At 49.0% G+C, this 12,814-nt stretch overlaps 1 protein-coding gene across 1 annotated transcript; it reads right to left on the bottom strand.

Annotated features, from left to right (window-relative positions):
• Positions 1-504: 504 nt before the first annotated feature.
• On the bottom strand, positions 505-6,257 carry LOC128409219 (zinc finger protein ZFP2-like). Its single transcript, XM_053379502.1, has 3 exons — positions 5,543-6,257; positions 4,036-4,162; positions 505-2,419 (listed from the first exon to the last, which is right to left on the bottom strand). Exons 1-3 carry the CDS (start codon positions 6,152-6,154, stop codon positions 978-980), a joined length of 2,181 nt encoding a protein of 726 aa, XP_053235477.1. The 5' UTR covers positions 6,155-6,257; the 3' UTR covers positions 505-977.
• Positions 6,258-12,814: the final 6,557 nt, after the last annotated feature.

Raw genomic sequence — 12,814 nt, 5'->3', positions numbered from 1 at the left:
TCAGGGGCACCGGATTTGTTCTAACAATGCATCTGCACCACTTGCCACACTCACTAAGCTACTGAGATGCTGGTAACAGGACAGATAAGCACCGCTGACCACTCCTGCCCTTTCTGCTGACCACAGAAACGCCCAGTCTCATTCCCTTGGCTTTGGAGACAACCCAAGGTTGTGTGGCTCTGCCATTTCAAAGCTGCTTTAGCAGGCTACAAGGCCAGGAAAGCTTTTGAAAGAGAAATGAAACAGCGGCAACAACTGAACAATGAGGTCCTCTGCATGCTTCATCCTTCGTCCACGACCAGTTTCTGCAATAAAAAGGTAAAGGTACCCCTGCCCGTACGGGCCAGTCGTGTCCGACTCTGGGGTTGCGCGCCCATCTCGCTTAAGAGGCCGGGGGCCAGCGCTGTCCGCAGACACTTCCGGGTCACGTAGCCAGCGTGACAAGCTGCATCTGGCAAGCCAGCGCAGCACACGTAAACGTTTACCTTCCCGCTATAAAGCGGTACCTATTTATCTACTTGCACCCGGGGGTGCTTTCGAACTGCTAGGTTGGCAGGCGGTGGGACCGAGCAACGGGAGAGCACCCCACCGCGGGGATTCGAACCGCCGACCTGACGATCGGCAAGCCCTAGGCGCTGAGGTTTTACCCACAGCGCCACCCGCGTCCCAATGGTGTAGCAGTAAAACCCAGACATGTCTGGCACAAGTTCTTTCCACGTTTAGTTTGCAACAGTTTGAGGGCATTTTAATGCATTAATTCTTTTTCCAAGGGAAAATAATCTAAATATTGCAATCTCTGGGTTTTCTTACAACCCAGCAAAGGTTATGATGATTAATTCCTCCCAGGAGTTTAAAAAGTCTGTGACTGGACTGGTGATGCATTCTCCCCTCGTCACAGTTGATCCATGAAGGTAAGCGCTCTTATTTGTGCAAGCTATTTTCTACATCAATGCAGTGGGGGAAAGCTAAGTTGCGTCTCAAGTATGGGTCCTCATGTGCCTCAGTAGGTACACTCTGTGATAGAAACTCTTTCCGCACTCTGGGCATTGTTGCTGCTTTTCGCCATTGTGGGTGCTCTGGTGTCTACGAAGGTTGGCGCTCTGGCGGAAGGATTTTCCACACTCGGAGCAGTGGTACGGTCTTTCTTCCGTGTGGATTTTCTTGTGTGCATTGAGATGCGCCTGCTGGTAGAAGCCCTTTCCGCAGTCCGAGCATTCGTATGGTTTCTCTCCCGTGTGCATCCTCTGATGCCTGATAAGGTACGCTCTCTGATAGAAGTGTTCCCCGCACTCGAGGCATATATGTGGCTTTTCACCATTGTGGATGCTCTGATGTCTACGAAGGTCAGAGCTCTGGAGGAAAGATTTCCCGCACTCGAAACAATGGTGAGCCGCCTCTTCCGTGTGGATTTTCTTGTGTGCATTAAGGTGGGCTTGCTGGTAGAAGCTCTTCCCACAGTTTGCACATTCGTACGGTTTCTCCCCTGCGTGGGTCTTCTCATGCTTGACGAGGTATTCTCTCTGACAGAAGGCTTCACCGCACTTGGCACATCTGTGCGTTTTTTCACCTTTGTGGATCTTCTGGTGCCGAGAGCGGTCGTTGCTCTGACGGAAAGATTTCCCGCAGTCTGCACATTCGTAGGGCTTCTCCCCTGTGTGGGTTCTCTCGTGGGAAATGAGGTGCGACCTCTGACTGAAGTTTTTCCCGCAGTACGAGCATCTGTATGGCTTCTCTCCGGTGTGCAGCCTCTTATGTTTACAAAGCACACCCCGCCGGTTGAAAGATTTGCCGCAGTACAAGCACTTATGAGGTTTCTCTCCTGTGTGGGTTCTCTCGTGTTCTTTAAGGCTCCCAGTCCCCGTGAAGCATTTCCCACAATAGGAGCACCGGTATGGCTTTTCTCCTGTGTGCACTCTCTGATGGCTACAAAGCCCGGTCCTCCGATTGAAAGATTTCCCGCAGTCCAAGCATTTGTAGGGTTTCTCACCCGTATGGGTTCGTTCATGGACTCGAAGGTACGGTTTCTGGTGGAAACCCCTCCCACAATCTGAGCATTTGTACGGCTTGTCAACTATTTCCAGTGCCTGATTCTTAAGGGTGACAGAAGTCTGGCTGAAGCTGACCACACAGTTGATGCCTGCCTCCTTAATCTCCTGCTGGTTGACTCCTGCTTGGAAAGTGCTTTTGCTTAATTCTTCTTTGCCTTCCCCAAGGTAAGAGGCTTCCTTCACTTTTGTTCCCAGATCACTTCCCATGTGGCTTTGTGGTGCCTGTGGCCATCTGCGCACCTCTTCCAATTCAGGAAGCAGGAATACATTCCCCTCGGATATTCCCAAAGATGCCCCACCGAATTCCACTTGCTCATGTGGAGTCCACTGCACGCTCTTTTGTCCAGCTTTGTGGTCCTGCTTGTTGGCCCCTGAAATGGAGAGAATCTCAGCATAAGCACAACCAGCATGTGGAACTCAACGCTACAAGATACACCTAATCAGCTTATGGCATCTGTTAGGGCGAGATGAGGCAATGGGTGCAAACGAAGAGCCAAGCTACACCAATCAGGAGGCTCATGGGACACAACACAAGGCAATGGGCATCCCTGGTTCAAGCCCAGGTTCCCCCATCCCCGCTCTGAGGATAGAATGGAAACCAAGGAGACTGGCTGGCCTGCTCATTCATTCACATGGAATCCTTCGTTGCCCACAGTGAACACCCGAGTTAATAAATACAAGGCAGAACAGAAGCACCTCAGAATGAATCTGATACAATTAAAATTTTTATTGAGTAATTTATTGGTTGCATTTACAGTCGTATCTCGGCTCTCGAACGCCTTGGGAACTGGATGTTCTGGCTCTCGAACGATCGAAAACTGGAAGTGAGTGTTCCGGTTTTCGAGCGTTCTTTTGGAAGCCGAACATCCGACAGGGCTTCCACAGCTTCCGATTGGCTGCAGGTGCTTAGAAGCCGTGCTTTGGTTTCTGAACATTTCGGAAGTCGAACAGATTCCGTTCGACTTCTGAGATATGACTGTATTTCCCACTTTTCCCACAAGGAGCTCAATGATTCTCATACTTCTCAGTTAATCCCTGAAACAACTCTGTGAGGTGAAGAGGCAGTGATTGGTCCAAGTCACCCAGTGAGCTTATTGGCTGAATGTGGATTTGAACCCTGGTCTCTCAGGTTCTAGCCTGAGACCCTAACCACTACACCACACTCGCTCTTGCAACCTCTCATCACCTAACTGGGCTCATTCTGCTTATTAAGCTTGCCGTTAGGAAGAACTTTCTGAGGGTAAGAGCTGTTTGGCAGTGGAAACACACTGCTTTGGGAGGTTGTAGACTCATCTTCCTTGAAGGTTTCTAAGCAGAGGTCGGGTGGCCATCTGACAGGGAGTCTTTAACCTTGATTCCAGCATTGCAGGGGGTTGGACTAGATGGCCCTTGGGTCCCAACTCAACAATTCTATGATTTTATTAGTTAGCACACACCTTGGAAGCTGTTTGAGTACTGAATACTTGCTGTTGGGCACTCTTCAAAGTTAAAGCAATCACAGTGAGACTTTAGATGTGGAAAATAAAGAAAGCTACATTTAGTACAGTGGTACCTCTGGTTGCGAACGAGATCCGTTCCGGAGCCCCATTTGCAACATGAGCAGAACGCAACCCATGTCTCCGCGTGCACGGGTCATGATTCACCACTTCTGCGCATGCGCGTGACATCATTTTGAGCGTCTGCACATGCGCGAGCTGCGAAACACTGAAGTAACCCTTTCCGGTACTTCTGGGTCGCTGCGGGATGCAACCTGAAAAGACGTAACCTGAACCGAACGTAACAAGAGGTATGACTGTATAGGAGATACGTATTGCATAGTAAAGAGTTCCTGGTTCTAGCAAACTAAATTGGAGATGCAAAAGGAGCCATACTCGCTCTTTTGCTCTCTACGGGACAGATAAAGACGAAAGGAAGCTTTCTCCCCATGTAAACCACACTAGTCTTCATATAAGCTGAGCTGAATCCCAACTCCTTCTCTGGAACTTACTAAACAAGATGGCTGCACCAGCACCCTCCGTCTGGGCCTCCGTGGCAAGCTGCATCTTCACCGCATCTGACAGGCTGTGCTCAGCATCAGAGGGATCAACAACCACCCCTTCCAAAACCTTGGACAGCTGGAAATAAGAGCAGGTGTACAATTATCTTATGAGAAACAGGAACTGGGGCCTGGTTATATCAAGGATTGTCCTTTTCATAGTCACGACCCAACACACAGAAATTCAGCAGACGAAAGGCTTCCTGTTGCTTCATCACAGGTCCACATATCTATATCTGGCCCTTGGAACCCTCCCAGGGCCACATTTGCTCTCCCCAGGCCGCCCCCTTCCCTGTCCTTACTTCACACCCTTATTGTGGATTTTTGCCTTTCTTTTTTTTTCTTTTTTTCAATATTTTATTTAGGATTTTCTTGTTTTACAGAAGTGTAATGCCTCGTATTTCCCCCCCCCCCCCCATGTAACATTTTTACAAATCCGTTTCATTTGTTGAGGCATTAGGGGGAGAAGAAAAAAAAAAGGAAAAAGAAAGGGGGTGGAGGGAGGGAAGATGGATGGGGGTGGGGTCAGGTGGCGGTGTTTCTATTATGTTTAATGTATGTAGAGTTTGGTGTCAGTGTTGCTTGTGTTGTTCACTTGTGTTCCTTTGGTGGTGAGAGAGTTTGGGGTTGGTGTAGGGTGTGATTGTTTGTTTGTGATTGGCTGTGGTGATCTTTGTTTTTGTGTGTGAGTGAGGTGGGTGGGTGTTTTGGATCAGGTTAGCCATATTGATTTGTATGCTGTTGGTGGATTATTGTCATTGTCTTGTTGGGATTTTTGCCTTTCTGGAATGTGTCTTTGACCTCTGATAATGTCTCTTGCTGGTCTGGATGGAGCCTGCAAAGGGTTGTGTGAATATCCATAGAACCTAGCTTACTGTAAAATAAGGGTGAAATTTGCATTCATTGCTTCAGCCAGCTTTGCCTCTGTGGAACCATTCAGAAATTGTGCCCCTGCAAATGTTGTTCCAGGAAGCATGAGCCAGAATGAGGGATGATAGGAGCTGTAGTCCACTAACATCTGGAGGACAACCGGTTCTCTATCCCTACAGCAACTGCTGAAGGCGCATCGCTCAGTAGCAGAGATTTAGGTAAAGGTAAAGGGACCCCTGACCATTAGGTCCAGTCGTGACCCACTCTGGGGTTGCGGCGCTCATCTCGCTTTGTTGGCCAAGGGAGCCGGCGTACAGCTTCCGGGTCATGTGGCCAGCATGACTAAGCCGCTTCTGGCGAACCAGAGCAGCGCACGGAAACGCTGTTTACCTTCCTGCCGGAGTGGTACCTATTTATCTACTTGCACTTTGGCGTGCTTTCGAACTGCTAGGTTGGCAGGAGCTGGGACCGAGCAACGGGAGCTCACCCCGTCGCGGGGATTCGAACTGCCAACCTTCTGATCGGCAAGTCCTAGGCTCTGTGGCTTAACCCACAGCGCCACCCGTGTCCCTGAGATTTAGATACTCACCTGCTTTTCACTTCTCTGAGCCCTCCGTAGTCCCAGCAGGAAATCCTCTGCCAGGGCCACTGCCTGGGCGCAGGTCTGCGGGCAGCCATCCCTGACCCAGCTCTGCATTTCCTGGGGCAGGACGGCCAGGAACTGCTCCAGGGTCACCAGCTCCAGGATCTGCTCCTTGGTGTGTCTCTCCGGCTTCAGCCACTGGCGGCAAAACCCCTGGAGCCGCCTGCACAGCTCGCGGGGCCCCTCGGCCTCCCAGTAGCAGAACCGCCGGAAGTGCTGGCACCGTTTCTCCAGGCCAGTGGGCTCTTCCTCTTCCGGAATCTCTTCTTTCACTTTTGCAGGAGAATCTGGGCTGCTTTCATCAGCTTTCTTGGGGGCTTCTCTAGGAAGTCTGGGGGGAATCGGGGTGGCACTCTCTCCTCTCAGCCACAAGCCAGTCTCCTTGAAGGAGGAGGCCCAGAATTCCTTCGGGCCTCCCCCCGAGTGGGGTAGAGACAGCTGTGGGGCTCTCCACCCTAAATAAGGGGTCTGCATGGTCTTCAGGAACTCCTGCCACTGGGCCTCCCAGCACGGCTGCAGCCCCTCCTCGGGTTCCTCCTTAATTGGCTTTGGAGCCATCCCAGCCAGAAGCTTCTATTTGGTCCCACTCTGGGCAGCGTGAAAAATTTCCCCTCTGGGCTCTAACCTCTCCTCTTCCTCAGGTGCTTCTGGGTAACGTTCTTCCACTGCAAAAGGAAATTCACAGGCATAAGTCGAAAAATAGGGCATGCCAAGCAAATGTAACCTCCAATCAATACGTGTAGCTCAAAAAACATTGAGGTTGCCAACATGGTACCCATGGGCATTGGTGCGCACACCAGTCCTCCCCCTGTGGTGCCCATAAAAGTGCTCAGTACATACACCCTCACAACCCACCAGGGCCGTAGCTGGGGGGGTGAGGAAGCCCCCCGCCAGGGGCGCAGGAGAGGGCCCCCCCACAAAATCGGCTAAAATATATGTCCATAAATATATCTATAAATAAAAACATTGATTGTTGCCTCATAAGAAAAGGTTTAAAATAGAGGCTCTTTATTTAATATGTGGGGCGCTGTTTTTCCCTATTTTTTTCTGTGCCACATTCCTAGGGGGCGCTATCTTGACGGTTCTGCCAGGGGCACAAGATCAGCTAGCTACGGCTCTGCAACCCACAAAGCCCCAGTACGATACACAGTTTGGTGGAATCAGTAGGAAAACAAGATTCTTGATTTCAGAGCCGGCAATGAGTAAGAAGCAATTAATAATGGCTGCCATACTGAGGGCTGTTAGGAGAGCCCTATTCCCCCTCACAGAGCAGCAACTCCCAGAGAGCTTGACTGTTAAGCTACTCTGATAACCATAGCCAGTGCTTTTTTTCTGGGGGGACGCATACCCCTAAAAATTTCGTGAATTTGTTTGACCTCATTGGGGGGCAGTATTTCAATATGAGTAGGAAAATGAGAGTACCCCTAAACTTTTTTTTGGGGGGGAAGCACTGACTGTAGCTCTGTGAGGGGAATTGAGGGGTCTCCTAACAACACGCAGCAGCTTTAGCTAGCTACATTTCCCAGAATTCTTTGAGGGTAGCCATGACTGTTAAAGTGGTATAATACTGCTGTAAAAGTAAGGTGCAAATGTGGCAACAATCAAAGTCACTGCTCTACAAATTATTGGGGAACCTATCCACACTTCTGCTTGTCCCACTATTTTCCCACTCTTTACTGCTGAATTGGAGCAAATGTCCATCGCATTCTCCGCAGGTCGACATCTGCTCTGATGCAGCGGCAAAAGCAGGTTTCCCAGGGGGAATGAGGTGGAGCAAATGGAAAACCACTTAGGCATGTGCTTCCTAGGCATGGGACCAGCCCAAAGCTTGACTCAGTTCTTTTCCGACCTAGGGTTCACGAGGGGCACATTCTGGTCTGTGCAGCATCCCCCTGAGGCAAGGTTTGGGGCAGCTGAGACCTGCCAGGTGCTGTTGGACTCCAATTCCCATCAGCCGCAGCCAGCATGGGCAACAGCCATGGAGGATGGGAGTTGTAGTCCAGCAATCTCTCAGAGGCCCACAAGTTTCTCTACCCTTGTGCTAAGCTCTGGAAACCCTGAGAGCAGTGAGAAGATTTATTGCTCTTTGAAGAGGCCTCCAAGGCCCAGCCCTCTCACCTTGTGAAAAGGCAAAGCCGGGGGGGGGCGGCTCTGGGGGGCTGAAGTCACTCCCCTGAGGGCTAGAATAGGGGCTACCTTGCCTGCCAGACAGCTACCAGGAGGAGGCCTTGAAGAAAAAGAGCTGTTGTCCTGTTGCCACAGCAACCGTAGGACATTCCAACATGGCTTCCTGGATGTCATGCCTATGTCCTGACTTGGCGCCAGACATGGGGGTGTTTGGAGGGCAAATCAAACACTCCATAGGCCGGGGATTTGCAGAGCAAGCAAGGCCCCCTGAATCTAGGCCTGAGGATCCCCTTTAAGGGGTTTTCTGTGTTGATACCTAAGGAAAGACCCCTGGAACTGTCAGCCACCCCCTCAGTCCTTGACAGCACCAAGGTCAAAAGTTTCAGGTCCGGACTGAATTAGCAATGACGATTCCATATGCACCTACAGATCCAGAGGGGCTACTCATGAGTAAGCAATCGTTGACAGGCCTCCACAGCCAGAAGCAGTGGGCAGGGACGGGTCATTGGGAGCATCATCATCATCATCGGGAGATGATGCTGGGCTCTCAGATCTGGGGCATCAACTTGGGCCATCGCTGGCAATAAAGGCACTATCATAAAATATACAGCTGATGATAAGGCATTACACATTGAGGGGTGGGGGCTCAAGCCAAATGAGGCACTCCTGTCCTGCTGAAAAAGTTCCCAATTCAAATTAAAATGCATGGACATTCAGAAATGTAGACACCTCGAAGGCATTGAAGAATTGGGCTGCCACCACCAAGCTTTCTGCTTTTAATTCCGCCCTCCCATTTATTTATACACCACTCTTCGGCAAAACATCAGGGCAGCATACAGCAGAATTTTATTTTATTTTTTAAAAAACCTTTAAAAATGCAGTTTTTACATAGAACCCAGTGATAAAAAAGGAGTTCTTCCAGTTGGTTTTCTGTCTGTCATACAGCTCTTGGGGAAGACTCAAAGCTTGGTGGTAAAGCAGCTAAAATCCTTGACATTTCCAGGTAAGCTGGGAGAGGGACTCCTAGCTCTCAGCCCCTGGAGAGCTGCTGAAAGTCCGTGTGACAATATAGTGCAAAATCGCTCAAAGGCGGCTTCTGATGTTCCTAAATCCCTAGGAAGAGCAATTTTTGCAGAGATTGCCAGAGACGTTTGTGGGGAAGGGCTTTAGTTCAGTAAGAAAGCTTTGAGTGCAGAGGATCCCTGCAGGCAGATATGGCAGAGAAACACCCACACCCCGGCTTAACCCCCAGAGAGCGGCTGCCGGCCAGTGCAGACAATACTGAGCTCTATGGACCAATGTGATCCGACTCGGCACGAGGAAGTTTCCTACGTTTCTGCAGGCGGAGAGGGGTGGGCGGTGGCCAGCCTATTGAAAAGGGCGGGATCAACCCTGCTGCCTTCATCTCTCTTCTTCCAGCCATGGATTTCTGCTATTCCGCCACCCACCCCTTTCTTTGCAGACAGATCTCCCCTTCTCTGACCCACCTGCTCCTTGGGGCTTCTGCATGGCGCGCATGCACGCATCTGAAGAATTTGCAGCCGCCCAGCCGCTCAGTCAGATCTCGGGCTATCAAATCCCAAAAGCAGTTTTCCAGGAGTGATGAAAGGGGTGCGGGGGAGGGCAAGAAGCAGGAAGGAGCGTCTGCTGCTGAAATTCCTGGGTCTCTCTCTAGGAAGTCTCGCTCTGTACGTTTAACCCCTTGAGCAAAGGGACACTATGTAGCATTTTAAGTGGGGGGGGGCACTTACTTACAGATGAAATGCACAATCAAAAAAAGAGGATACCTTTTTGCATAAAATGCGCGCGTGCTTCTTTGCGGAGATGCGCGTTTCGAAACAATTGGAACAATTTAAGCAGAAATATAATCGTGGTAACTGTTGTGACTGCTCAGTCGGCTATGCAGCCACAGCCTGTGGATGATGTAGCAACTTCCCCGCAGATCCACACCATACATTTTCATTTATTTTACATTTTATTTCTATCCCAAGGCAGAACCGTAAGGGACCCTATTGAAACCAGCACTGAAAACACAACAAAACATTTCAACGCACCCTCCCAAAAGAAAAAATGAATTCCCCCAAAGAGTCTTGGGAACTGTAGTTCTTTAAGGGTGCTAGGAATTGTAGCACTGTAGAGAAAGACTACAGTTCCCAGGGGGTGACGTCATGTGTGTTAGATGCGTTTCAAGTGCATAGTGTTAATCTCCACTCCATCCCTGCTCTGGCATCTTAGAGGTTTTTTTTCATCTTCAACCCAGACTTGATGGGGAGATTCCATCAAATAGAGGACTGTTCTCCTTAAAGTAGGGCACATGACCATCCTAGGTCGTTGTCACTGTGGTGGTAAACCTGTGTCTAGACTGCAGCACTTCAGATTTGGGTGGGGCCACACATGGTTGAATGCACCACCATGAAGGGATTATATCCTGTAGGTAGGTAGGTTGAGTACTTTGGCTCAGCTAACAGTGTAGACAAAATATCTTCTATTAAAAAGATAAAGCATGAACAATTAAAGTCAAAACATCATTGAGTTTTTTAAAAGTAACCATAAAAATATCAGAACTGAAAATGTTACAGGGAGGGAGGGAAAAAACGAGAGAGAGACATTGCACACACTTTTGTAAATCAAGAAAATCTTTAATAATATTTGTTTTTAAAAAATATCAGAATTGCACTGTAGCAATACTAACATTTATTAAAGTGCAAGGCAATACTAACATTTATTAAAGTGCAAGCCTGATGCCTAAATTCTAAAAACCTTGGAACCTACTGTGGCAGAACACCATGTTGGAGGCTGTAGACTTGGTTCCTGGCTCTGAGCCCAGAGGCTGCTGATCAATGGAAGAATAAAGCTATCAATAGCTGTTGTTGTTGTTGTTTAGTCGTTTAGTCGTGTCCGACTCTTCGTGACCCCCTGGACCAGAGTATGCCAGGCACTCCTGTCTTCCGCTGCCTCCCGCAGTTTGGTCAGACTCATGCTGGTAGCTTCGAGAACACTGTCCAACCATCTCGTCCTCTGTCGTCCCCTTCTCCTTGTGCCCTCCATCTTTCCCAACATCAGGGTCTTTTCCAGGGAGTCTTCTCTTCTCATGAGGTGGCCAAAGTATTGGAGCCTCAGCTTCAGGATCTGTCCTTCCAGTGAGCACTCAGGCTGATTTCCTTCAGAATGGATAGTTTTGACCTTCTTGCAGTCCATGGGACTCTCAAGAGTCTCCTCCAGCACCATAATTCAAAAGCATCAATTCTTCAGCGATCAGCCTTCTTTATGGTCCAGCTCTCACTTCCATACATCACTACTGGCTACTTGCTACAATAGCCATGGTGTACCTCCCACTGTCATTGTGTTGTTATGCTTTTTATTATGATTTTATTACTGTGCTCTCTATAGTGTGTTCTCAATGCTGTACACTGCCCTGGGAGTTTTTGATAGAGGAATAATAATAATAATAATAATAATAATAATAATAGACTTTAAAATGTTCTTTGTATGTTCTTAAGGGACCATTGTAATTGTGGGTTGCAGGCAGGAGGCCACTGAACCAGATGCAACAGCACCATTTATATAGAACCAGAGTTAGCCCCCATAAAAGGTACCTTCTGCTGAGTCCAAGGAGTCTATGCAGGTTAGGCTGAGAGATAGTAACAGGCCCAAGCTCACCTGGTGATCTTCACCTTTCCACTTATCAGTTATGAAGACAGAAGCTGATGAGCCTTCGCACCTTTTAAACTGTTTGCGCAAAAGTCAGGATTCCAATAGCTGGAACTGTAATCCCTGGGTTGGTTTGCCGTACCTAGGCAGAACCGTACCTGTTGAATATCCGCCTTTGCATGCAGCTGCTTAAAGGTACAAGAATGGCAAGCTTGCTCAACATTAGCATGAACAAAAGAGTAATCACAGTTTAAGATTGGCATGTTTGTTACAAAGCAGTTGTGTACTGGAATCCTCTTCAGTCAAAGGGCTGAATTTTTATCCTCAAGTGGGAAAGTGATATACATAAGGAAGTGGAACGGGTTTTAAATAGTGGGGACAAAAGACAAGAGGGGAAGCCCAGATATGTGACAATTTAGGCAAATAGATAAGGATCCTTATCTGGATCTTTGAAACTGTTGGGAGCCCTGGAGCAATTCCAAAAACAGGATCTCCTTGCTAAGGAAGTTCCCTGGATTGCTATGTCTTACAGCAACCTGCACTAGCATGACCCCAACTCCCAGCAGCCCCAGAAAGCACAGCCTCTCTGCTCTCTGTCTATAGATTAAATGGCAAAATTAAAGGAGCTAGCCCCTGTGACTTATTTTGGGTACAAACCCAGCTCATAGCCCAACACTTCAGATACCATTGCACAAAATTGCTATTTGCAGTCTTCTTGCGGACAAATTAGGAATGCAAACTATGAGTCAGGGATGATGGGAGCTAAGAGTCCAACATCTGGTGAGCTGCAGGTTCCCCATCCCTGAGGTTGTATATGCCAGTGCTATTTTTCTAGAAAAAGAGGTACCAAAACGCCTCCCTTGTTCTTTATAATGGCAGTGGAGACCACCGGAGTTCTGGCTGAAAAAAGCCCTGGTAAGCACCATACATTTAAAGCACCCAACTCCCCCTCCCAAAGAATCATGGGAATTGTAGTTTGCCTGTGTGAGTGCCTGTGTGAGTGCCTTGAGGCAGTTGAAGGATGGAGGAGGTTGAATCCTGACAAGACAGGATTGAGGTTGAATCCTGACAAGACAGAAGTACTGTTCTTGGGGGACAGGCGGGTGTGGGGGACTCCCTGGTCCTGAATGGGGTAACTGTGCCCCTGAAGGACCAGGTGCACAGCCTGGGAGTCATTTTGGACTCACAGCTGTCCATGGTAGCGCAGGTCAATTCTGTATCCAGGGCAGCTGTCTACCAGCTCCACCTGGTATGCAGGCTGAGACCCTACCTGTCCACGAACTGTCTCGCCAGAGTGGTGCATTCTCTGGTTATCTCCCACTTGGACTACTGCAATGCGCTCTATGTGGGGCTACCTTTGAAGGTGACCTGGAAACTACAACTAATCCATAAAGCGGCAGCTAGACTGGTGACTGGGGGCGGCCGCCGAGACCGCATAAC

This window comes from Podarcis raffonei, chromosome 2 (assembly GCF_027172205.1).
Source record: "Podarcis raffonei isolate rPodRaf1 chromosome 2, rPodRaf1.pri, whole genome shotgun sequence".
NCBI lineage: Eukaryota > Metazoa > Chordata > Lepidosauria > Squamata > Lacertidae > Podarcis > Podarcis raffonei.
Note: the sequence above shows the minus strand (reverse complement) of the source record. Positions and strands in the feature narration are given on the sequence as shown.